This window comes from Gopherus evgoodei, chromosome 12 (genome assembly GCF_007399415.2).
Source record: "Gopherus evgoodei ecotype Sinaloan lineage chromosome 12, rGopEvg1_v1.p, whole genome shotgun sequence".
Taxonomy (NCBI): Eukaryota; Metazoa; Chordata; order Testudines; family Testudinidae; genus Gopherus; species Gopherus evgoodei.
Genome location: NC_044333.1, coordinates 38,086,664 through 38,114,330, shown reverse-complemented (window position 1 = coordinate 38,114,330; position 27,667 = coordinate 38,086,664). Strand labels below are relative to the sequence as shown.

The 27,667-nt window shown below is 43.9% G+C and overlaps 1 protein-coding gene across 1 annotated transcript in view; it reads right to left on the bottom strand.

Annotated features, from left to right (window-relative positions):
* The window catches only part of JPH3 (junctophilin 3), a 121,803-nt gene extending 116,980 nt beyond the window's left edge, over nucleotides 1-4,823 (bottom strand). The window contains exon 1 of the mRNA XM_030582084.1: nucleotides 3,526-4,823. Coding sequence (XP_030437944.1) covers nucleotides 3,526-3,907 — 382 coding nt within the window. The 5' untranslated portion in view covers nucleotides 3,908-4,823. The remainder of the gene's footprint in view (nucleotides 1-3,525) is intronic.
* Between the last annotated feature and the right edge of the window lie 22,844 nt (nucleotides 4,824-27,667).

Below are 27,667 nucleotides of genomic sequence, written 5' to 3'. Positions count from 1 at the left end.
TGTAAAACTGGAGTAACCCAGCAGTAAATCAGGCCCAGTATCAGAATCTGACATAAAGCAAACAGTAAATCAGTCATTTGAAGCCTGTATAAGTAAGAGTCCAGGCTAGAGGGCAGGAAGGGTTTGGATTCAGGGGAGCTGGGGTGTGATATCTTTCCAAAATATGGTTTGTGTGGGAGTTATATCTATAGGACTGTGCATGGGATATGCATGGAAGTGAGTATATCTATATGCAGCAGGTGTGTGAGCGTGTAACTATCAGTGTGATATGGGAAGCATGTGTTTGCAATGCACATGGTGGGGGCACATGTTACATGCATGTGGTTCTGTGTGTTTGTGGGATGTAATTATGGGGTCTGAGTGGATGTGTCAGGGAGACTGAGCATCTGTATAGGGCTGAGGGACTACGTGGGTATGTGTGGCAAGACTGAGCATATGCCTGGTGATGAGTGTGTCTGTGGGAGGTGTGAGAGTCTGCGATCTGCATACGGGGGATGTGTGTGAGAGACAGGTGTGAGTACAATGTGTGTGTTGGGTGGGGGAAAGACACACAGGTCTGTGAGCAAGACAGGAAGAGTGGCTGGTGGAAACAAAACTGAATTCTTTGTATGCCATATCCTAAATCCAAGCTAAATGCACAATACATTTGTGCATTATTCCATGCAAAAGATGGCTTCCCAAAGTCAGCACTGGCAGGGGTCACTGGAGTTCTGAGACTTTTGCTGATGCTTTGCTGCTTTTCTATCTACTGTTCAAGAAGAAGTACAATTTTGAGTCAAACCCCCTCATTCACTAGCATCCTGCTTTTCAACCCCTGCTTCCCATTTGGTGACCCATCATTTAGCACCAGTCGATTTTACCATACAATGCAAGGGACTGATGTTTAGCATTGGTGGCAAGCAACAGATGATGGGACAATGATTGCAATACACCTGAAAATGACTAAACTAATAATTTGGCTAGATTAATGAGATGCACATAATTTCCAATAGCTGCCTCTTTCTTATGATATCCAGACAATTATTCTTTCAATATCTGGACCCAATTACCCAAATGTATAACGATCATTTAGATTTAGTGCCAGGAAGCCGGGAGATGCCCAGATGTGGCCTTTTTGCCCAGACAGAGTGGCGACATCCATTCAGAAAGGGACCATGGCTGCTTGGTACCCAGGGATCCTGGAGCAGAGTTCACTTAAGTGTGATTTCTATTGGGTTCAAGTATCAGAGGGTAGCCGTGTTAGTCTGGATCTGTAAAAGCAGCAAAGAATCCTGTGGCACCTTATAGACTAACAGACGTTTTGGAGCATGAGCTTTCGTGGGTGAATACCCACTTCCTCAGATGCATCATGCTCCAAAACGTCTGTTAGTCTATAAGGTGCCACAGGATTCTTTGCTGCTATTGGGTTTAGTCATCCCAAGGTGAGCATCAGAATGAGATGTTATGATGAGCTGTGCTTTGAAAAGAATACAACCAGGTCACACTGGAATATTCATTTTGTGCTCTGTATTTTCTCTTGGTAATTACAGGCCTAACCATAGGTACCACTTTATGTAGTTATCTATCACATCCTTTTCCCTACCCTTATAATTGAAATAACTTTGCTACAGATGCCATCCTATTTTTTTTCCCTAGCAATTTTCTTAACCTTTCCTGAAATAAGATTTTTTTTTTAATCGCAAGCAGTGACTAGATGGGGATGAAAGCTTCGTTTCTGGTAGGTTCTTGAGAACTATGAATTGCTCATAGTCTGCCCCCAATTTGGGTCTTGTGCCCTCGCTTCTCAAAGAAGTGTTCTGCTGCAATTAGCCACAGGCATGCATTGCTAGTGACTGCATGTACGTATGCATGCATGCACACTCTGCCAGTCTGATGACATGCAGTTCACAGACCCGCGTAGTTTGAGACTTTTACAGCCTGACTTCTGTCTCTACTGAAAATATTGTTTATCAGGGCCTAGATGTCACGAGGGGCATAGAAAGGCAGTACTATGATCAGGCACATACAAGATCTGGACAGATTCTGTCCTAGCATTAAAAGTGCATAAGAAAAAAATCATTATTCCCCAAACCTAGAATACCTCTGCACAGAAGACTGTCAGTATTTAAAGATTGCTTCACAACGCAAACCAACAGGGTGACCAAATGTCCTCATTTTATACGGACAGTAGCAATTTTTGGGCTTTTTCTTATATAGGTTCCTATTACCCCCACCCCGTCCCAATTTTTCACACTTGCTGTCTGGTCACCCTACAAACCAAACGGATTTAAAATGCGCTCCTGATTCTTTCCAAGCTATGTGAAGCAGAAGGCTGCAATTGTATTTTCTTTTGGGGGAAAACCCTAGGAATGTAAAATTAATTTTTTAAATAGATCATTCCATTTCTTTTTTGAAAAACTAAAATCTGTTTCAGGTAACATTTAATGTTGCCTTCTTATCTCATCATAAAGCAGTGAGCTCTGTTTGTAAGACATGTCTCTGGAAAGAAGAGTTTTTTTCCCAGCTTCCAGGAAGACCGAAAATTGCAATGTTTATGAGACCCCTCTCAGTCTGAGAGTTCTGGAAAAGAACACCATTGGAAAGCCCAGTTTTGATAGACACACACCCAACAAAAACAGGCTAGCCTCATTAATTCCATTGGCTTCTAACAGATAGGCCTGATTCTTTTTATGGTGGCAGTTAGATTAGATGGAATGATACAGCCACTTGCAGCAGAACTGCAGCTGTTCAGCCTTAAAGCCTGTTAGTCTGACAATTTTTGATCACCCTCACTGAGTTTTCTTGTTTTTATTTAATCCTCATTTCCCTTCAATATTTTATTAAGTCATTTTGAGGGAAGAGCTCTTTCTATCCCTCCTGAGCGCCTACAAAATGCATTATGCTGTAGTGAAATAGGAGCATAAGAATTCTCTTTGAATTAAAGTCTCTTGCCTGGTATTATCATGTGTAGGTTTGTGTTTGGAGGGGATAGGAAGGCAATACATGGATATAAAAGATCTGACCCTTGCTGAGAGCATTTGCCTTCTGTTTCTTATAGCTAGAATTTCAAATACCCTACAAGATTTTGCAGCAGTGCAATCTCCATTCTACCCATGGCTGCTTCAGAGGCTTGGTGGAGATCCTACAGGTTATGGTGGTGCAGTCATGACTCTGAATCCAACTTGGCCCATCTCCTTTCAACTTGGCTACACTGCCTCCTGCCTCAGATCTGTGTCCCTCTTCCTCCCATACCCTCCTCTGAAAACCTTTGGTCATCTTTAGGGAGAAAAAGCTTAGAGCCCCATTGAACATATGGGGCAGCTTGTGTCAAATGGCTGGGATAATGCCATGCTGGGCTGGTTTCCTGTACCCTGTAGGAAATTGGTGTGATCATTACTCGCTCCCAACTAGTAGGCTGCAAACTCTGAAAGTTCAACCCAAACAAAGGGTCCCTCTTATGGGGGAGGCAGGGAAAATTTCTTCTAACCTCTTATTTCCATTCATCACAGCTTGAGCCGTCTCAGAAGATACTAATGCATCACCTACCTCCATCTGAGTAGGTCTCTGTCCCGTAGCCATCCTGTAATCCATTGCTCCAGGTGCCTTCGTATTTGGCCCCATTGCCACTGCATTCGCGGACCCCATACCGTCCCTTAAATCCATGAGTCCACTCTCCTTTGTACACCCACTTCCCCTTGCTCTCCAAACCGATGCCATGGCGCTTGCCCTGTGCCCAGGTGCCCTGGTAAGTGTTGCCACTGGGCCAGGTGTAGACCCCCAGCACCTCAAAGCCGTGACTCCAGGAGCCTGTATACTCGCCTTGACCCTTCGGGCCGGTACAGATTCCATGGCCGTGAGCCTTTCCGTCCTCCCAGCCTCCACAGTAGGAGCCTCCATCGTCAAAATTAAACCTTCCCCCACTGGACATGCATGTAATTCGGTTTGCAAATCCCCAAAAAGGTGAAAAAAGAAAATGGCAAAAAAATTGAATTATTATTTAATCAAATCTGCATCCTGCATTGGATCCAGGGTGCTGCTTAAGCCAATGTCTTGGGGTGGTTCATTCTTGAGGAGGATCTTCAGGATCAGTCCCTTCTTCTTCTGCTGTGGAAACAGTATCACACCAAAAAAAGGGAGGGGGAGAGGGCGTGGGGGGGGAATAGCAGCAAGAAGAGCAGCAGCTATAGGGTTTTGGTGCAAACGACTCCACCTAAAAATCATCCAAGGCAGAGCCCAGGAAAGGGAAATAAAGGGGGGAGGGGGGAGAAGATGGAGATAGGGGGAAGAAACTGCCAACAATTTTTTTTTAAATCCCTGTCTCAACTCAGAAGAAATCAAGGGTCTCAGCCCCACAGCTGTGACCTCCACCTGGGGCTGCGCGCTGCTGATACTGACTCGCGCGCCCCAGCCCTGGCAGAAGCGGCAGCAGCAGCAGCATATTGGAGACTCGTGGCTCAGCAGCAATGCAGTGTCTGTGTCTCCCCGTCTCACGCTCGCTCACACAGGCGCACACACACCCCCCTCAGCCGAGAAAACAACTGAGCTGCTCTGATTCCTGCCCCCAGCAAACCTCACTCCGTTCGGCTTCCGCTCGGGGCTGGGAATAAATCCCGCATCTTGGTGCAAAGATGCTCTCAGCAGTGGGAAGGCTGGGGTGGGGGGCGGAGGGAGAAGGATTTGGAGGGAGGAGGGGTCTCTTTTTTCTATTTTTTTTTTTGTATCTCCAGTCTGGGTGGGAAAGAGGGGTCCTCTTGCTTCCCTCTCTCTCCCTTCGGTCCCCCCTTCCCTTCTTCCTGTCTTCCTAGTGGTTATAAAGCTTCCTTATTAAGGAGAACAGATCCTAGGCGGGCTGCTCTCGGTTCCATGCTCAGCCCGGATTTAAAGAGATAGGAACTGCGTAATGTGGAGACTCCCAGAACAGAGCTCTCCCACCAGACGCTTAACCCACTACCTCCTTGGACACAGCAGGCTTATCTCACAAAACAGGCGGCGGGGTTAGCCTGCAGCAGGGTGTTTATTCATGGCAGGCTAGGATCTGTCAGGACAGAACCTAGAGGAAAAACAAACCCTCGGGCTTGTCTCCTTTATTTATTTGTTTATGTATTGCTGCCTCTACATTCCTCCTCTACCCTCCTCCCCAGATTTAATTGCTGGCTAGTCTGTACTTCTGGACCCTGTTTAAAATAAAGGAGAGTTGATTTATCTTAAGGTTATGGGGCCAAACATGTTGTTAACTCCCCACTGCAAAGTCTTGGGGCAAAAACTGCCTTTTGTACAGGGCCAAGCACACTGATAGTGCAAAAAGACATTATTAATTAGCTATCGGTTGTTATTGTTTAATGCAGACACCAGAGTCTGGGCTGTATTAATAAACCATCTGCCCTTCTGTCCAATTCATATTAAAGTTGTCTCACTCCTAAACCCCATTTTACTTCATGACCATCCTTGCCCAATAAAAATGTGCACGAGAGCAAAGAGCCAGCAACAAACACCAGGCACTTGTGGAATTCTTACAGGCTAGAAAACGATAAACATATTGTAGCTACTCAAGACCATGCTCAGTGGAGCTGTAGTCACAGCAGCAGTGAATTCAGACCACACAAGGCTCTAATCCTGAAAAAGCATGTGCTTAATTGAAGTACCTGAGTATTCCTACTGGAGATACGTGCTTAAATGTTGGCAGGATCAAGGTTTATATTTTCATGGATTAAAAGCTGGCCTTTCAATTTCAGAAAATATATATATTTTAATATTGTTCACATGAGCTGGAGCCTGGCAAAGCAGAATCTGGGAAGTGGGAGGGGGGGCAGGTGGAGAAGATCAGCCTCCTTCAGAAAATGTTTGCAATTTTGTTGACTCCCAGCCACATGCTTGAGTAACTGCATAGTCTTTCCACTCCTGCATTATTATTATTATTATTTATTATTATTATTATTTTATTATTTTATGTATGTTATTCTTAATAATTAGTGATGGACCTGAGGCAAGATGATGTTTGGATCTGGACTCAGATCTGATGCCCCAGTTCAGCAAAAAATGTAAGCATCTGCTTAACTTTAAGCAAGTGTTTAAAGTCCCATTCAAATCTGTAGATTTAGTGGCACATGCTCAAAGACAAGTAAATGCTTAAGTGCTCCACTGAACAGAGATGGATTGCTGAATTGAGACCTGAGTCTATATTTGCCCAAGCTTGGGGAGGTTTCAGATGTAGGATTCCCATTTGGGTCCATCTCTATTAGTAATTTTTCACCCTATTCAGTATAGTAATATATTTTAATGTTTATTACATTCTAGTCTGTAAGAATATGTTTGGTAACCTTTAGCCTCTCATTCCTAATTATTCAAAGTTACTCCTTTGTGTTAGATTAGCATTTAGAGGCCCCAGCTAAGATCAAGGCCATATTGTGTTGGGCACTGTACAGACACACAACAAGAGACAGTCCCGGCAGCGAAGAACTTGCAGCCTAACTGGATAAAGGGTTGGAGAAAGAGATTCAACCAGTGCAGATGGAACAGTTTCCACTGAAACATTTTTTTGATGGAAAATTGTTTGTTCATCAAATTGGAAGTTTTCACAAAAGAAATGCCTATTTTCATCAGTACTCTGTGGGTTTCCATCAAAAATGCAGAACCTGAGAAAAATTTCAGTTTTTGGCAACCAAAAGATCAAACTTTTTGTTTTATTTCCAGCAAGAATCCCAGAACAATTCCAAGACCATTTTTGAGGAAAATGAAATTGGTTTACACTTTGTCACAAATTTTCAAGGGGAAAAAGGGATTTCCCTGCCAGCTTCAGATACAATATAAAAGCAGAGTGATGCCTGGCATGCATCACATCACTTCCATTTTTTCCTCCACCACGTTAAAGTATCTTCTGTGTATTTTCACATGTTAGCCTCCTACTTTTTAAATGTGAGCAGCCACTACTCCATTCCACCAGCTGATTCTAGTGAATCCCATACTATATAGAAATCACCTGCCAGAGTATGCTCATCCACCCCAAAAGCCATGCGTAGCACAATCACTGAATAAATTCACTCTAAACAACATGTACGTAAGAACAGCCATACTGGGTCAGTCCATCTAGCCCAGTATCCTGTTTTCCGACAGTGGCCAATGCCAGGTGCCCCAGAGGGAATGAACAGAACAGGTAATCATCAGATGATCCATTCCCACCATTCCTGCCCATCATAGCTAATAGCCATTGATGGACCAATCCTCCATTAACTTATCTAGTTCTATTTTGAACCTATTATAGTCTTGGTCTTCACAACATCCTCTGGCAAGAAGTTCCATAGGTTGACTGTATATTGAATGAAAAAATACTTCCTTTAGTTTGTTTTTAATCCTGCTGCCTATTAATTTCATTTGGTGACCCCTGGTTCTTGTGTTACGAGAAGGAGTAAATAACACTTCCTTATTTACTTTCTCCACACCAATCATGATTTTATAGACCTCTACCATACCCCCCGACCATTAGTCATCTCTTTTCTAAGCTGAAAAGTCCCCGTCTTATTAAACTCTCGTTATATGGCAGCTGTTCCATATTCCTAATCATTTTGTTGCCCTTTTCTGAACCTTTTCCAGTCCAAATAGATATTTTTCTGAGATGGGGCAACGACATCTGCATGCAGTATTCAAGATGTTGGCGTACTATGGATTTATATAGAGGCAATATGCTATCTTCTGTCTTTTTTTTTATCTTTCCCTTTAATGATTCCCAACATTCTGTTAGCATTCTGCTGCACATTGAGTGGATGTTTTTAGATAACTATCCACAGTGACTCCAAGATCTCTTTCTTGAGTGGTAACCTGTTAGGTTCACTCCCTCTGGGGCACCTAGCATTGGCCACTGTTGGTAGACAGGATACTAGGCTGGATGGACCTTTGATCTGACCCAGTATGGCCATTCTTATGTTCTTATGTTCTAATTTAGACCCCACGATTTTATATGTATAGCTGGGATTAAAAAACATTTAATGAAACCTTGTTTTAAAAAAATCAAATTGGAATTTCTTTTAAAAAGCAATCAGTAATCTATTAATACTGCACTCAGACAAATTTAGGCCAAATAAATATTGCAGGGAGTTTATAGGTGCGAGGTTTAGTGATGGGGTTGTTTCTGTAGCTGGGCCATTCGGCATGATTTCCGATTTTAAAACTGAATATTATTTTTGGTGCAGCACCCCAGTGGCCTCAGTGCTAGGGGCAGTTTCTACCTTCATTTATTTCCCTGTCATTCTAAATCTATAATTGCAGAAGATGAGGCCAATGGGAAGAGCACTGGGTAAATGTTTTATTTCCATATTTTGATATTGGTCACTGCTTTTACTTGTGGGTACCATTGGATGAGCAGCACATACTGTACAGTAGTTTCGTTTGGGACGAGGCATCGTTAAAGAATGACAAATGCTCATTTCGTGGCCATTTCTGCCACACATCTGTTAGCACATCACTCTGTAGCTGATGAAGATCAGTGACACATCTACACAATGAAACTTCTCTTGCTCATTAACCCTATGGTGGATTTAGACTAAATGAAGTCCAGATCCAGTCCGTGGAAAGCTCGCCCCCATGCAACCCATGCCTCTTGCTAAATTGCTTGCAACACTCCTGACTCCCTATCCTATGCATGCTGTGTCTGGCTCCCCTTCCTTTGACTTTATGGGTCCAAATGCCCCGTCCCAGTACAAGGCCCTGACCTGTGGAGGCTTCCTTATCCACCTGATCTTGAAGCTAGCAGAAGGGCGGTAGAAAGTCTGGAAGGCAGTGTAACCATGGAGGGGCTGTTGGTTGGAAGGCAGGGGTTCCACCAATGAGGAGATGGCCTCTTTGCAAATTTCTTCACAGCTCCTCCCCAGGAGCTGGGGAGATGTGGCTGGTGTGGGTGCATTACTGCCAGGGGCGGCTCTATGTTTTTTGCTGCCCTAAGCACGGTAGGCAGGTGGCTTTCAGCAGCACACCTGCAGGCAGTCCGCTGGTAACGCGGATTCGGCGACATGCCTACAGGAGGTCCGCCGATGCCGTGCCATCAGCGTCTCTGCCACCAAATTGCCACCGAAGCCATGGGATCAACGGACCTCCCACAGGCGCGCCATCGAAAGCCCCCTGCCTGTTGCCCTCACAGCGACTAGTAGGCTGCCCCCCGCGGCTTGCTGCCCCAGGCATGCGCTTGCTGTACTGGTGCCTGGAGCCACCCCTGATTACTGCATGGGTCCGCTGGTCAAAAGAATGCATGAGGGCAGGGCACAGCTGCAGCTGCTGTTTGTGGCCCTGAATCTCTGTGACCTGGGGAAGAGGGCTCAGGCATCCTTATTGGCCCAGAAAAGCCATGGCAAAGCCTGTTTACTCAGGGTTCGCACAGTGGTTTAGCATGGAGAAAATGCTCACACTGAGCATGATCCCCTGCCCTCCTAATTAGCTCTCGAGACCTCTCTGTGTGTCAGCCTCAGGCATTCTGGCTTCATTGGGTTGGGGGAGACGCAGAAGGGAGTCATTGAAGCCTCCTTCTGTTGGATCACTTCCAACTTTCAGCCATCTACAGTCCGTGTAAGATGACGACTGATCTGGCCATCTTGGGTGGGGGGGAGGTAGCAAACCTACCACTGAAGTTAATTAGGGAGGGTGAGTGAGATAATATCTTTTATTGGCCCAACTTCTGCTGGAGAGAGAAGCTTTCAAGCCACAGCTGTGTGTGCTCAAAAACTGTCTCTCTCACCAACAGAAGTTGGTCCAATAAAGTGTATTACTTCACCCACCTTGTCTCTCTAATATCCTGGGACCAACACAGCTACAACTACACTGCAGGCTGAAGTCAACGTCAGTTTCACCTGCCTAAATGCTGCCATATCAGGCCAACAGTGGGTATATTTCTTGAATACCAGGAATTATTTTGGGTGAGGTAATATCTTTTATTGGATCAACTTCTGTTGGTGAAAGAGACGTGCTTTTGAACTCCACAGAGCTTTTCTTCAGGTCTGGAAAAGGTATTCAGAGTGTAACTTGAAAGCTCGTCTCTTTCACCAACAGAAGTTGCTCCAATAAAAAAAAATTACCTCACCCACCTTGTGTCTCTGGGACCAACAGAGCTGCGGCAACACTGCAAACAGGAGTTATTTTGGAATTTATTTGGTCAAATCTTGATACATTTCCCCAGTATATTAAAGGGGACTGTTACTGACTGAGCCTTAACTCAAGTTAGTGGGTTTCCACTTAACACTAATCATCTTATATCAGATTACCAAACTACTAAATAAATAAAAATGAAATAGAATAATATAACACAACAAATAGCCAACAAATGTGTGATAATAACCAGCATCCAATGGATCAACCAGCTGAGCAGGGGTAAGGGGAGACTACCCAATGCTCAGACAGGATGTAAAATGCAAAAAGCAAAACCCACAGCAGTAAAGATCGCCTGCCTCTGTTGTGCCATGTTTACAAATGACATGGGGCTCCTATTGTGCTGGGACGAGGTGTGTTTCACATCATTTCAGTGCTGTTCTTTGTGTGTATGGAGCCAGCATGGCATCTGTAAATAACAACATGTGAACAGAGGAGAAATCATTCTGCAGCTTGCTCTTGCACTTGGCAAACAGGCTTTGTGGCATCGGAGTTGGGTCTCATCTGTCATTATAAGCTTTCCGTTACCAATCAGTTCAAGGTAATGCAGTTACACCTCTGCAAATGGGAAAATACCTTTCATTTAATTTCATGCGAGCAACAGCCAGTGTGATGTTGTATTGACTGAATACTGAAAAAAAAAACCCAACCCAAACAGTATCTTATTCAGACTCATAAATTCTGAAGCTGGAAGGGATCACTGAGAAACTCCACTGTGACTCCTGCATAACACAAGCCATAGAACTGCCTCAAATTACTTCCTGTTTTAACTAGAGCAGATCTTTCAGAAGGACATCTAATCTAGATTTTCAAATCGCCAGTGATGGAGAATCTTTCTAATATCTGTTTTGTCACTGATATCTTCAAACCATTAGCATCATTTGTGCCTTGTGGAAAATATTAGAAGATATGTTGTTTTAGAAACATATCCTCAGATGTATTATATTTTCTGTGTTTTCTTGTGTTCCCAGTAACTGGGAAATCTTTAGCGTGTGATCCTACACTTAAAAGTGGCTCTATAAAGACAGCATTGTGGTGATCCGTGTTGACTGTGTCTCAAATGCTACAGATCAGATTTGCTGGCCTTAAAAGTGAAAGTGTTTTTTTCTAACTTCATACTGCTGCTGGGATCTGAAAATCAAGCTGGAGTCTTTCCTTCTCACCCTCTGAAATACAGATTCTGTGAGCCAACTTCTGTTCTCCGTTATCCCTGTGGAACTCCATTGTCTTCAGATTGCACCCTCTGTTATGTGTGTGCAACACCAGTATATTTAGTGGGGTTACACAGTTGTAACTAATTGTAAGCAAGGTCCTCATTCACCTTCAGCATATGTTTATATGGGAACAATGGGGTGTGCTTGCAGCTCAAGTAGTTCTACCTGAGCTAGCTTTCATCTAGCTAGCACAGGTACTGGAGCAGAGAAGCCGTTGCAATGCATACTGCAGCATGGGCTGTACAAACCCACCTGGAACCCTGGGTGACTATTTGTGGGACAGGTCCACACTGAAGTGTGCTGCTGTGGCTTTGCTGTTCAGGTATCGGAGCTAGCTAAATTAAAGATAGCATGGGCATGACTACTCGAGCTGCAGTGATGCCCCATCACTGCAGTATAGACCAACTCTGATTTGGGAACCCTTTACACTTCCTGCTTTTTGATCCATAGAGTGCAGATCTCTATAGTATATTAAGCCCTTGCTCTGCAGGTGAAGTTCCCACTAATGTCTACGACCCAAGTGCATGGAATGGGCATTAGATATACACATTGTGGATCAGAGTTATCCATGGGGGAAGGGCGCAGGGAGTTTTGCTCTTTACATTCAAGGCAAAGTTCTGTCCATAGGCACTCTCCGTTTAAAAACAAAACCCAAACCCAACCTTCCCCAGCAGCAGGGGCACAGAGTAGAAGTTAGTTGTCCCTCTTCTGCTCACCACAGATCTTCAGGGTGGTTGTTCTGTTGGCCTTCAGCCATAGGAGCTATGGGGAAGCATTCTGGAATGAGATAAGGAATGCCATGTGTTTATGCACTTGGACACAATCGCTGACAGATTGTGCAGACCCCCATCTGCATGGGGGGTCCATGAATAGTCTGCTGCCACTCACAAGACAGGTGCATATTAAAGTTACTTATGCAACATACAGGCCTGATTCCTTTCATTTACACCATAATCGGGAGTAACACCAGTGAAGCCAATGAAGCTACACCAGTGTCATACAGATGTCTGAGGGGCCTCTGGGTACATCCTTTTGAGGACTGCTTGGGCTACATATCCCACCCTGGCTAGAATGTGTCTGATAGCAATTCCCTAGCATAGATCAGTCCTGAATTGCCTACGTTTTACCAGTTCTAATGACATCAGAATGGAAAAATATCTCTCCAGAGACTTGATTGCTTTTCATTTTAACTTTCTCTCCTCTTTCCCTGTTCCCAGTTAATAGTGTTTCATTAGATTAAAGTCAGCTGGAGTAGTCCCCAGGCTTTCCCTTATCTCTCTGGTCTCTAACTAATCTACCCCAAAAGACAACAGAATGATATTGTAACAAGCAGGATTGTTGTTAATCTCCCAGTAAATTACAGGTTATGAAAGCGATTTGAAATGATTGGACATTTTATTATTGAAGGAGGTCCACATATGAGTCACAAGTAGCATTTTTCTGTCTTAATGTGTAACCACTTCAGTGCTAGTAATCTCTTCCCCAGGTCAAGATCTGAGTTAACCAGAAAAAGAAACTCTTGCATGTATTTGGGTTAATACTAGTTTGCTATGAGCTGTACAGAAAATGGGGAAATGTTTTACACTCCTTGTCCCTCCCGGAAATGTGTTTGGGGATAGAGAGTTAATGGCCGTGCTACATATGTACAATAAATTAGCTTGATTGTTTTCTTTGTGCTGGGCCTGGGCTAAGTACATTTGCTGGTCACTGAATGTATCCCATTAGCTTGCTGTGCACAGTGTGCATCTGTTTATCCAGCCAATTACTGCAAATCTGATCTGCTTTATCTGGGTAAAAATAGAGCCAGTTTCTGCGAAGAAATCAAGAGGCACAAAAAACGGCAGCAAAAAAGCTGATCCCGATCAGCTGAGTGCAGAGAGGGCAGGAAGCTTTCTGCTGGTAATTGGAAGTATTTCAAAAGCTTGGTGTTTGTTTTGTTTTGAACATATGACAGAACGAATTGTTTTTCCTTAGGTCTTTGCTCAAGCCAGTACCCTTCATGCACACTTTGATAAATTGAGTAGGAGAGGGCTGGGAATGGAATGCAGAGCAGTAGAGACCTCATCTGGGCACTGATGTTTCATGCAATTTCAGAAGTGCCTCGTTTCATTGCAAGCGCCTGCCCTGGGTCAATGCCAGGCCAGTATAAAAAGCTAGTGGCTGTATTACAGTAGTTGTAAGAGGAAACATGATCTTGAGATTAAGGCACTAGACTGGGACTCGAGATCTGTATTCAGTTCCTGGCTCTTCCGCACACTGTGTGACCTTAGGCAAACTATTTAATCTCTCTTTGGCTCAGTTTCTTACTCTATATACTGGGAATAAGAGCAATTTCCTACCTCATAGGGATGGGGTGAGGATAAAGTCACTGTAGACTAGGAGGTGCCCATATGCTCTATTGATGGGCTCCGTATAAATACCAAGATGGACAGCCATGTATTGTAAGGAAAGTAGGCAGTAAAATGGGTACATTTGGATAGTTATACCCAGAATGCCCTCTCAGCTCCTAGCTATTGCATTGAACTGTATGAACCAACCAAAAGGTTTGAGGGGCATATGCAATGGCTCTTTATTTTGTGCGGCCAACAATTTACTAAGCAGCTCCTGAATGTAAAGTGATTCATATTAACTGTGTGCCACCACCACTGGAGAGAGCCTTAAAGGATCGTAGTGAAGTTGTTTAGGGAAAAAATTCAGGTCTTCTTTCACAAAACTCAAGTCTAAAGAGAGATTAGAATGATTTTAAAGAGAGAGGTTTTAAAGGGCAGTTTTTCATAAGTGTGGTTTTACTTCTATATGGGAGGGGTGTGCTCCAGTCAGGCCAATGGGCCAAATGTGTGCATGGGGGGCAAATTTCACACTGTCTGAGGCTTATAGTTTGGAGGGGCAACACCCTCTCCCCTCCCCATACTATGCCCATGTTTTTCATATATATTTAAATGCTGTCTTGCAGCATTGATCTTCAACCCATCAGAACAGTGCCAGTGCAAGACACCAAGTGCCTGGGTGTCCTGACTCATGTTTCTCCCTGCTTTAACCATTAGACCACACCACTTCTTTCTCTTGGCTGCCAGCAGTCAGGCTGGGAATATTGTGGGCTGATGTTCCCATGCTCTGTCTGTGGAGGGAGAGCAGCATTGCTCTTACAGCAGGTCCTGATCAATGCATTGATCCCAGACAGAGATGCCTTTCCACCATTTGGGAGTAAAGCATCAGATACTGACAGTATCTAGTAAGGCAGGGGATAGAATACAAGGACTGCATGAGCAGGAGAGAACTAGAAGAAAGTACCATGGTATTATCCTGACTTATGTGACCCAGATCTAGGATTTTTTGCAGGTCCCACCTCTCTCTCAAACCCACCCTGGTCAAAGTATTCACACAGCAAATCCTATACTTCCATATTAAGGGACTGATTCTGCAGTCTTCACATGGGAAATGTTCCCAGTGAATGTAGGATGGAGACATGCATTTAGGACTCGCTCCCAAAGTGCCACCTGATGTCTGCATGCTGGATGTGGGTGTCACACCTCCAAAAGTTGATCAGGGTATTACTGAACTGCTTGGAGAGGGAAAATTAAAAAGGTGTGGGGGTTGGTTACATTCAAGTCACTATCTGAAATACTAACCTACTACAGCCACCGTCTTTCTCTAATACCCTTGAGGTGGTTTAGTTTATGTGGATATCCAACTCCCAGCACTAAATCAGAGCACCGGCCCCCTCTCTTTCCCCCATGCTGAGCATTACCACCCCTTGGGATATAGGGCATCATATCTCACCCTTTCGCTTCCCCTCTCCTGTCTGCGATGGGGAAATGTTACTTCTGCTGATCCTACAATGCTGGATCTATCAGTCTCCTGATCCAGGCCACCATCGCCTGCCCAGCCTGACCACATGGGCGGAACAGGGAGAGGAGCCCAAGATGGGATTCAGGTGCAGTACAATAGGGCATGGCCTGTGAATTAGCTCCAAGGTGTAGAATGTCTTGGGAGTTGGGGATATGGCTGTTCAGGAGGAGATCTATTACAATACCTGTCTCTCTTCCAACCCTTATGACCTTTGCTAGGAATTGTCCCTTCAGGGCCCATCTGGACAGACTTAGGGTCCAGATTGTCCAGTTCAGAGTGCATGCCCAGGTTGTGGGGGCAGGCCCTGAAAGTCTGCAGGGAAGGGCTGTCACCAGCTTTATATCCCTACTTCCCTCTTTTGTGACACTTCCTTGGGGTATCCAGAAGCATAAGTCACCCCTTACCATAAGAGGGGTGTCTTGGTGCCATACTGTGTAGCAGCTCCCTGCCAGCCAAACAACTCCCTTAGAATTCTTCCAGTCCTGACCTTGCTTTGCAGATTAACCCTTGGTGTATGTGATGGACTGTCCACCCCATCTGAAGAAGCTAATGGAGGCCAGATGGGACAAATAACTTATTAGGCTGAAGGCTGAGAGGAAAGCCATAATTAGGGGAAGCTCACCTGTACGGGAACAGGTGAGGCTTCTATAAAGCCAAGGAGCTGCTAGCAGAAAGGAGGAAGGTGTGTTTGGGACTATGGAGGGTGGTCCACAGTTACTCCCTGAGAGGAGGGAGTTGGGAGGCTGGCAAACCCAGAGAGTGGGAGAGAGCCAGAAAAGTAGGAAAGGCTCAGGGGGAAAGCAGCAAGGTAGGACATTGCAGGCCTTGGCTGATGATTAGAGGGCCCATGAGCTGGAACCTGGAGTAGAGGGTGGGCCTGGGTTCCCCTGCCAGCCACTGAGGACATGGCATAGACCACACAAAGGACAGATGACTGCCTGGGATGATTTGTTCCAGAAACACTTTGTTACCCACTCCTCCTCCCCACCCCCCTCCGCCCCAGAAGGGGGAACAACATAGTGACCTGGCCAGAGGGCCAAGTCACAAAGAGGAGGTTGCAGTTCCTGGAGAGAGAGGACAATGGGTAGGGTCAGAGGAGGGCAGCACCTCACAGAGCTAATCCCCAGGATGGCCAGGAGGAGGCACCACTAGTGGTTTCATATATCAGTATGGAGATGAACTGATAATAAAACAAGAAGATGTTTATTAATAAAGAACAGAGATGTAAGTGATACCAAGCAGAGAAAAAAGAAAACAAAAATGGTTACAAATAAAACCAAAAGTATAACATTCCCAAGAGTCCACATAGAAACTTAGCAGGCTCCAAGGTTTGTCTAAAGCAGTTTCTCACCTACAGCTGCTTCTCATCGTCACCAACCCACATGGCTGGGGATCCACCATTCATAAATGCAAAGAGTGCCGACTTCTCTGTTCCCTCAGGGATGGATAACCAAAACATCTCTTGCTTCTCCTTATATTCCCCAAAGTTTATTTCTTTGTCACCAGAGTCAGGATGATCCCCCTCACATTCACGCTCTGGTTTCTATCCATGCTGATTTCACATCCTCTTGGTAGTTTTGCTCCTCCTGTTTACTGCCAGTGCAGATGAACTGGCCTTTGTCTCTGGCATCATCAGGCTCAATTTACATTAGAAACTGGGGGAATAATTGTCCGCCCTCTTGTCTGAAAGAAAACTTTTTCTCCCTTTGTTTCGTTACAGTCTTTAAAGAGTAATATTAGTGAATATCCATAATTCCTCAGATACTGTTAATACATCCATTCCATGACAATATTAATGACCAGTGTGTCACCAGCTTTCATGTGATATCTCACACGGTATTCCTTACAGATAAACACGATGACAGCAATGTGTTAGGTGTAGTTAGTTTGTCAGGCCTGATGAGAGTGGCTGACACAGGGAGGTTAACCACCGCCAGGCCTCTGTGTCACAGTTTTATCCTCCAAACACACTCTCTCTGTCTCACCAGCTCAGAAAGCAAACAAGCAATGTCTGTTTCACAGGACTCCAGGCTTCAGCGGGCTGAAGAGATGCATCAGCCTCCTGAAATCTTGTGTCCTGAAATGTTTTTATCTCTGCTCCCTGGCTTTCCCCTGACTGTGGGCTTTGAGACCAGTGTCTAAAATAGAAGAGATTAAAAAGCATAGAGCTGCCACAAGCATGTAATGAGTCATTACCTGTTTTCGGCAGGTCACTAAGTCAGCAGGAAAAGAGGAGAAGAGTTGAAAATCTTACTCAGGGCAGAATATCACAGCCCCTTCAAGTGGCAAAGAACATCATGTTATTTAGGGCAGTTGAAAGGTGTGTGAAGGGAACAGAGTGGGATTTGCAAAATCCTTCATGGTATTAGGTACAGCTATTGTAACGCCAAAGGAAAATATGTTTGCACAGATAAGAGGTTTCTTTGCAGCTGGTGAAGCTTTCTGCTATTCTCCTTATGCCATTGTTCTCCTCCTCCACCTTAATAAGTTGTGGGGTGAAAACAGCTGTAGACTCCTATCTATATCTGTCTATCCACCCACCCACTCACATCACTACAGTATCTGAGTGCCTTAACTGGTGCTGAATGTACCTGGTAACGTGCACCCAGGTAGGATGCATCCACCGTGCTGCTGAATGTAGCAAGTACACATTTAAAAAATAAGAATGACTGACTGATTGAATTGCATACTGGTGAAAGGTGCCAGCTTAACAGGCTTGGAAACTGCAACAGGTCCAAAATGAGTAATGGACATGCAAATTCCCCTCTCCTCCCCCCGCCCCCTATTCCCTTTTGTTGTCCTGTTAGTGGGCTGCAACCCTTCCTGAAGATGTCTCCTGGAGGGGTGAAGGAGTTAGGTGTCAGATTGTAGGGGAAGTTGTGTTTTTTTACTAAAATTTGATAAAATAAGCGTCATTATCCCCACAAATCCCAGAGATTTTCTGCTAAAATGATCGGGTTAAACAATGTTGCCAATTGCTGCACCATTGGGCTTCAGAGTTCATGCCCAACAGAGAGAAATGGGGAGCAGTTCACACCTCTCTCACGAGCAACTGGTGATGCCCACTCCGTCCTTCAATCCTTCCCCATGCAAAGCCCAGTTGCTAGGGGTCACCAAATGAAATTAATGGGCAGCAGGTTTAAAACTAATAAAAGGAAGTTCTTCTTCACACAGCGCACAGTCAACTTGTGGAACTCCTTGCCTGAGGAGTTTGTGAAGGCTAGGACTATAACAGCATTTAAAAGGGAACTGGATAAATTCATGGAGGTTAAGTCCATTAATGGCTATTAGCCAGGCTGGGTAAGGAATGATGTCCCTAGCCTCTGTTTGCCAGAGGGTGGGGATGGATGGCAGGAGAGAGATCACTTGATCATTACCTGTTAGGTTCATTCCCTCTGGGGCACCTGGCATTGGTCACTGTCAGTAGACAGGATACTGGGCAGGATGGACCTTTGGTCTGACCCAGTACAGCCGTTCTTATGTTCTTATGAAGGGAGAGGGCATCCCCTGCCCATACTGCTCTCAGACCTCTGATCTTGTAAACCCTACAAATAAAGACAGGGGAAAGGAGTATAGGGTCTCGGGAAAGCACTACCATTTCCCCCCAAGACACTCTACCTAACCTGCTGCTCTTTCCTGTTCTCAGCTTCTGAAGGTTTTACTTATATCCTGATGCTACCAAAAGCAAGAGTAATATTTTTCAGTAGATGAGAGATTCCAGAAAATAATACCCAGGTATCCAGTCTTAGCCAAATGAAACATGGCCTGCATGTCAAGCCTTAATGTTCTCCTTTGAGTAGTTTATGTGTAAGACCCAGGAGAAGGAATACTGGGATAATTAAGGGTGACATCTGTCACTTGTATGTGAGGCTATGTGGCTGACAAAGTGTGAAGAGAAGAATCTTTCTTTGGAAAATGTACTTGGACTTCATCGGTTATGTGTACAAAACCTGTTCACAACTAGAGATACTTAATCCTGCCTTGAGTGCAGGGGACTGAACTAGAAGACCTCTCGAGGTCCCTTCCAGTCTTATGATTCTATGGTAGAAAGTACCAACAAATGGTAAACCCAGCATAAGCAACTTTATTGTATTATAATATTTAGCATTTTACAGCTTTGTCAATTCCATGTGATCAAAAATCATGTCAGGCCCCTAAAATCATAAAGGGTTTATATATATATATATAAACCTCCATGAATTTATATATATATATAAAAAATACACATTTTGGATTCTCTTTCTTTATTATTGGGTTTTTTAGCCTTTAGTGGTCAAGTTTGCAAGAAACTTGCTTTTTATTTACTATACGAGAAGCTGAAATTCTCTCATAACCCCATGAACCCCAGAGCTGAGGCTTTGAGAAAAACAGCAGAAATCATGACGCTCAATAAAATTGTGAGAATTGGAAATGCTGATTTTTATTTATTTATTTATTTATTTATTTATTAGTACCATCACCTGAAGATGCCAGGTGGGCAAGTATTAGTATTCCATTTTACATTATAGTAAAACGCATTTTGTTTGAATGGGCCCAGCTTACCAAATGATCTGGATTGCTCTGTATAACTGCCCTGTCCTCCTTATTTACCACTTTGCCAATCTTTGAGTCATCTGCAAATTTCATTGGCAGTGATTGTATATTTATCTCCAGATCATTAATATGTTGAATGGTGACTTGCTAGTACTGATCCCTGTGGAAGCCCTGTTCAGGGAAGAGTCCCCTACTTTTTGAGATTGGTCAGTTCTTCACTGTATTATTATTATTTTAATTTTATATTAACGGAGGCCTCGAGCCCTAGTCATGGACTGAGACCCCATTGTGCTAGGGGCTGTACAAACACAGAACAGAAAGGTGGTCCCTCCCTGGTCCCTTCCAGATAATGTATTTTGACTGCACTAGCTTCTCATGATACCCTCCAACTAACGTCATGGTTAAGAATAAAAAAGGGGGGCAATTTATGGGTGTTATGTCTCCCCATATGGCAACCTTTATAACAGTGTTTCCCAGAGGGTGGGTCCTGACCCACCAGTGGGACATGGAAAGGTTTTAGATGGATCACCACATGCAGGGCCAGATTAACCCGTCACAGGGCCCTGGCGTAGGCAAACATACACGTCTCCTGGCTTGACACTTCTATTCCTGACTGGGCCAGGCCTAACCCGAGTGACGCAGCAACCTTGTGCACCGGGTTGCAATTCCTAGAGCAGGGAGCTGGACCCAGCCCCACAGGACAGAAGCTGCCATTGTGGGGTGAGTATGGGGCAGGCTCACTTTCCAACTCCCTCCCTGCCACCTTGGAGCCTCCTCACCATACCAGGCTGGGATTATGGTTGTGGGGCCAGGGCGGAGGATATATATAATGTGTAATGGTGGTCACCCCAGGAAAAAGTTTGGGAACTGCTGCTTTATATAATTCACATGGTCTCTCTTGGCAGGAGGGCAGTAGACAATTGAAAGCTACATTTTGTCACATTGTGGAAAAGAACCTTAGCACAATCTCAGGCCTAGAAAGCTGACCCCAGGAACAAACTGCAAGGCCAATTAGCAGCGCAAGGATTTGAACTGTGGCCTTTGGGAAGAACAGATCTGAAACTGCAGCTTTAACCTTTAATGATTTACTGACCCATCAGCCAGCTGAAAGATTGCTGAGCAGATGTAAAGCATAGCAGTCTTCGGCATCCCACAGCAGCAGGATGTGCTGCAGTGAAATCTTTCAGCAGGTTGCATACCCAGCATTGTGACGCTATTACGAGTCTTTAGTATGAGCCTGGCACTCCCTCTGGTGCCTTCCATAGGAGGATCTCTAAGTGCTTTACAATCATTAAGTAACTATGAGGTGGGTCACTATTATTATCCCCATGTTATATATGGGGAAACTGAGGCATAGAGAACTGGAGTAACTTGTTCAAGGTCACACATAAAGTCAAAGGCAGAACTGGGACAAGAAGCCACATCTGCTTCCCAGCGCTGAGCTTTAACCACCGGGCCATCCTTCCCTTAGATGAACTTCCAAAAGGCCTGTTATATATTGGAATGGCATAAATCTATTTTATGTGCTGCTACCTGCAGTTACTCTGCGTCTCAAGCTGTAATTCTCTATCACAATGTCCAGACTGTTGCAGGGCGTTAGTGTGTTTAGCTTGTTGTACCTTCCCCCGCCTTGGAAACGATTTAAGGGCTGTTATTCTCTGTACACTATTATGTGAAAATCAAAGTCTGCCTGTTTCCACCAAGTGAAGTAAATACAAGATAACTGACTGTAAATTCCATTTGTTAAACACCATTTGTCTCCATGTATGGCTTTGCGAAAGACACTGGCATTTGTGACTTTGACTGGGGCATGGCACATCCAGGCTGGCTAACTAGGAAAATAGTTGTTTTGATGGACAGACGGGTGGATAAGCAGCATATTAGGTCTCTGCAGGAATTAAAATCTGCATATTTACTGACGCACTGTGAGTATCTGTTCAGAGTTTTAAATCAATTTTGCTACTCCCTTTCATAATGCCTGCTAATTATAGGGTGCTTCTCACATTCAAGGTGCTATACAGACACCATCTAATTATTCCTCAGCACAGCAATGTGGAATTAACCTTTCTGCTTCAGTTTTCCCATCTATAGCACAACCAGGCCCATGGAGACCTATGTGTGGAGGCAGCTTTTCAGCGCTGGGATCAGAACTCAGGCATTGCTGATTCCTGCTCCTGTGTCCAAACTGATAGACCATGCCTCTCATTCAGTCCTCGCTGCTTCTCAATGTGTTGTTTCATTCTCTTAACAGGAGACTGAGGAAATAGACTCCCTTATTTAGAAAAAAAATCCTGCAGTATTCTACAGAAATTGTATTGCTTGCAATAGAGTAACTACATTTTTAATGAGGGTTCCAACTTATCTTGGAATCTCCTAGACTGAAGGGATGTTTCTCACTTATTGCAAAGTGTGTGGTGTTCGGGAACCATCCTGGGGCCAAGGTACTTGCAAGAGATTCTCTTTAGTCAATGAGTAGTTCCAACTGCTTCTGCATAACACATGAAAAAAGAACTACTGCAGCACTTTTTCCTGTGACTTCCTGTCTCTGAAGCTGAACCACTTAAAGGTCCAATTTCCAAAACCACACACAGGCAACACTAAATGTGTTCAGAAAATCAGGAACATGAATAATCAGGTGTCAATAGACCAACAAGGCATGCTAATGCTCAATTAGAAAGAGAGGACTGCAAGTTCAGTTAATTGGATCCTATTGTAACTGTCTCTGTCCAGTCAATTGATCAATTTTTGGAAAGTGTTTTGAGGATGAAAAGTGCCGAGTGCTGCTGCTGTAACATTTTACAGAGTTGATAAAACCAACGCCAGGAGTTTCCCAGAACTGTTTGGACAGTGGCAAAGTGACTATATAACTCATGACTGTCTTTTTATTTATTTTCTTGAACAACTGGGAAACTGGAAAAATATATTAACTTGTTATTACTAATACGATTGATTTATTATTTAAGTGCACAACAGCGTACTAATAATTTGGATTCTGATCTAAAGATGGCACCGAATAAATATATTTATTACGATAAATGACATTTACACTAGGTTTACAGCTATTTTTATGAAATTATATCAAGCAAGAACAATCAAGAATCTTTTTTTTCTAAACAGATCAGTGGCTATATGGAGATTTCTTCCATACCTTGATGTACTTTCCCAAACAAAGTTTTCTTTTTTAAGGCCCCAGTTCAGAACGAATTTAAGCACATGCTTAATATTAAGCATATGAATAATCCCACTGAGGTCAATGTGACTATTCACATGCTTAAATTTAGGCATGTGCCCTACAGAATCAGAGCGTTTGAGAACTAAGATAAATTTGACTGACCCTTAGTCTATGTGAAATCTGTTTACGGTACCTTAAATTTTAAAAAATTAGAGCAGAGATCAGCCTTATCTGCAAGAAACCCAATAATTTGCTGGTTTCCCTTAATCTGTCAAAAATACATCTTCAAAATTTACCACGAATTCAGTATCAAATCCTTATCATTTGTTCTAATGCTGCTCATTAGAACAAACAACAACCATAGAGCTGAACTTTGGTAAGATTTGGAAATCTACACATCAGATGTGTTTGGGGAACAAGGTTTGAGGGAATAGCAAAAGTCACTATTGGCTAGATTTTGTCACCCTTAGGTAGTAGCCCCAATGGGACTACCCTCAGAGTGAAGGACTACTCACATAAATAACAGTGGCCCGAATACTGATTTGTTAGACAAATAAATCCTGACGCTTATGCCTTATGTCACAATTCAGGGCAACTGCACCTGTATTCCCCTTCTACATCTAGCAAGGGTACCTACTCTAGGCTTCCGGCTCCCCATCCGTCCCTACCTAAGCCAGACTGTGTAAGCAGACCTGCTTTTGTTTTCTTCTCAGAGATGGTGCATGGTGTGATTGCCCACAGTTGAGTTTCCACATAGCTCCTTCTCAGCAACCACATTTGTTTTTAAGGTAAAAGCATTACACAGAAATCGTACTAGAAACACCAACAAGCAAAATAAACCCTACACTTATGCTGATAAGCTTACCAGAGATCATCCCAACTCCAGCACAGACTCAGTGACCCAATGAGCAGTCCTTCTAGTCCCACAAAAAGGGTTTTCTGTGGTCACAAATTCATAACAACTGTTAGCTCAGAACAAGCACCCCAATGAATCTGTGAGTGCCTTCATTTTGGTTTTTTGATATGTCCTCATGAAACAGGTGATCAACAGATAAAAGGTCCTCCCCACACCTGTCAGGGCAAAGCTTCAGAAGATTGCATTCTCATAGCTTTAAGGTCAGAGGGGACCATCCTGATCATCTAGTTTGATCTCTTGAACATTGCAGGCCACAGAATCTCACCCATGCACTCCTGTAATAGACCCCTAACCTCTTGCTGAATTACTGAAGTCCTCAAATCAGGGTTTACTGCAAGTTACAGAGAATTAACCATTTACACTAGTTTAAACCTGCAAGTGACCAGTGTCCCATGCTGCAGAAGAAGGTGAAACCCCCCTAGGGTCTCTGCCAATCTGACACAGGGGAAAATTCCTTCCTGATCCAAAATTCCGTACCTCTCCTCCTAGAGATTTCCTAGGAAACCTTCTCTACTTTAAAAGTTCATTCTTGCCTTGACTGTTTCAAATAGCCCTTTAAAGCTCATAACACTTCCCAATGTTAGATGCTACATACAATCCCACAATACAGAAACATATGCAATTTTAAAGCAATGAACTCCTAAAATACTTGATCTTAATTCATCTAAATTAGTTCAGGATGTTGCAGGAAATTGCCATTTCTGTCACGCCTTTTGCCAAGAGGCAGTGTAGCATGGTGGATACGGCACAGGTCTGAGTTGTAAGCCCAGCTCTGCCCTTGTCCTGTTGTGTGATCTTGGGCACACTTGGCCTCTACACACCCCTGTTTTCTTTCCCACCCATTCTCGCTCTTGTCTGGTTAGATTGTAAGCCCGTTGGGGCAGGGACTTCTTCTACTCTGTGTTTGTGCAGTGCCATAATGGGGGCCCCATTTTGGTTGGGGCATCTGGGCTGGACTATAAGATAAATTTAATATATTCTCTTTAAATAATTTTGACGGTGTGTGACAAAGATCTGTGTAGAATAACTGTGCACATTAGCAGAGGAGATGCCTTGTGTACTAGAATCTCCATTTCAGAAAACAAACCTACCTCTACAGAAACAAAGCAAAATAGTATCAGATTTACTCTGCGGACAGGGAATGGTGGTCCCAGGGCCCCATACAAACAGGGCTTGCCGCGTATGAGGATATTGCTGTACACGGTGTAGTACAGCCTGACTGCAAACTGCTGAGGGTAGTGCTTGCTACGGACTGTATTCCCAGGAGTCTTCATGCTTAGCTAAAGGAGGCATTGAAAACCCTAGGCCAAGAGCACTTTCTATTTGACTCACTTTTGCAGAGATTTGGTCAAATTTGTTTGCATTTTTCCCCCGTCTGTCCCCGTTTCAGGATTGTTGTTGGATGCAAGCAAGACAGTCGTCAAGCACTGCTGTCTGTACTGCTGATAGCTTTTGTCTCAGGCATTGCTGCTTCAAGTATGTTGTGTGAGACGATATGCACCAGAAAGCACGTTTCCCTGACCTAGTGTGGCTAACTTCTTAATCCCTATTTCCCCTCCCCCACCTCCATCTGCTTTTTTAGCTTTGGATATTACAGCTAATGCTGGACCTACTCATGTGGGGATGGAGCAGAACGGCCATCCCTCCGCTCCTCTCCTCCAGTCTGACACTGGGCATGAAATTTAACTGTTCTGCAAACATGTTCTCTGGGCTTCCATGCTGTCTCTGCAAAACATGAACAAGGCTTTACCCACAGAAAACCATGACAGGTAACTCTTCACTGCTTCCGCGCTACTGCATTAACTAGGGGCAGGTTTCAATCTTTTGGGGTTAACAATCCAGAGGAGGAAATTCCGAGTGTCAGGGCAGATGGATTTGGGGAGACTCGGGACTGGAAGGGCTGTTGAGGTCACCCAACAAGGAGTCACTAGGCTGGTGGAAACCAAGGTGAGAAGCCAGGGTGCTTGCAGGCTGGTTAGTGGTGTCACGGCTCTGAGCCGCCCGCAGCAGCAGCATAGCATTAAGGCACCCAAAGCTACAAGGCAGCCAGTGACAGATGCCCTTACTGTTCTGGGTGATCCCCAAAACATCACAGCGGCAAAGGGGACTGGGAGGGTTAACCCGTTAGTGCTAGTAAAGTACTTTAAAGATCCTTAGATGGACATGCTTATAGAAAAGCAGAGTATTTACTACTAAGTCTAGCTAATTTTTTTATAACTCATATCCCCCAATCCGTTTTGTTTAAGTTGACGTACTCTCCTGTTTTAGCAAGAGGCTTTGTATAATAGGGGCACAGCAGGCTAGTCATCCCACCAGAACATCCTAAGAGATCTTCGCCTGTGCCTCACTGCTGACAACTCTTTTACAAAGGATTTATTCTGTTATGTCCACTCTCATTTCTTTCTGCACTGGTCTTCCTTTTAAAGGGGGCATCATCAAGTTAAGTCAAACGCTGGAAAGAAAAGCCTTACCTCTGCTAATGACACCTAAGATATGAAAATGTACATTTAAAAAAACCCTGTATTTTTCACTATTTATGCTGTTTTGTTTACTATTTTGCATGTCCATCAGCTCAGAGTATGAAACTGGACTGGTCAGTTTCACTTTTGTTCATATTCAGTTTTGCTTCCTGTTTTGCAAACCCTATCACACACACCTAGTTATAGAGATATATACGTTGTTTCATTGAAAATATTAATTCTCTTTGTATTAGATTTTACCAACCGAGCTCTGTTTTGTTTTGTTTTGTTTTGTTTTGTTTCAAACAAAACCTAAATATTGGATGTAAACTATTCAGCAGAGTCCCCTTATTTATTTTTTGGGTGGGGAGGGGTGAGCCATGACTGAGGGCCAGATTGTGTGATGTTATTCACTTGGGTAATACTTACACAAGTAGTCATATGACATCAGAATCTGGCCCTGAATTTATTACTTTCAGCTAGATAAAATAAGATGGCTGCTTCCCATAAATGGGTCTCCTTTGTATATGTTTGTGTTTTCAAGAGTGGTCGTAAGTCCTTGGCCCACTGGAAGGCATTCTTCAGCTGTCTACAGATGCAGTATTAATGCTCTGTACTATCACAGCACAGGAGTTGTGTCTAGACACATTAATCCTTTGCTTCCCAAAAGTTTTAGTGGAAGAGCTGTAGTGCACATTCTAGAGTTTGCATTCAAAACAATTTCAGAATCAGCAAGAGGCTCAGATTCAGAAGAGGCTCGCAAAACATGGTTTTGTGTTGGCACTTGTACAAGTATTAGCTTTGTGTAAATGCCAACACAATACCATGTCTTGCTCACCTGTAGAGGTTAGAAGACACAATCACAGAAGAGCACGCTATCTAGAAATCAAAGTATGGGAATCCTAAATCATCAGCTTCTATTGGCTACTACAGTCACCTGAAACCACATATAAGATATTGGCGATGAGGAAGAGTGGTTGTTTGGAGAGGATTAAGCTGTGGGGGGTATTTGTGTGCCTAAGCCCAGACCTCTCTGTCTCCCAGTGCTGCAGTGGGACACTGGCCCTGGAAAGGCTGGACATTATTAGAGTTGGATCCAAACTAAAACCTTAATCTGAACACCCTGAACTTTGGGAAAATTTGGATCTGGATCTAAACTTTGCTGTTCAGGCCCATCACTTGGCATGATGGGACACCAGCCATCATTTCACCCTTCTCTGTTCCTTGTCTATTCCTTCTCCCTGTTATTTTCTTATCCCTCCTTCATTTCCAGCCTGGTATACAGCAACTAGGCCCTCATTTACCCATACGCGAGTGCTATTAGCAAATTTCTCCAGTGACCGGAGATGGGACACTAGATGGGGAGGGCTCTGAATTACTACCGAGAATTCTTTCCCAGGTGTCTGGCTGGTGGGTCTTG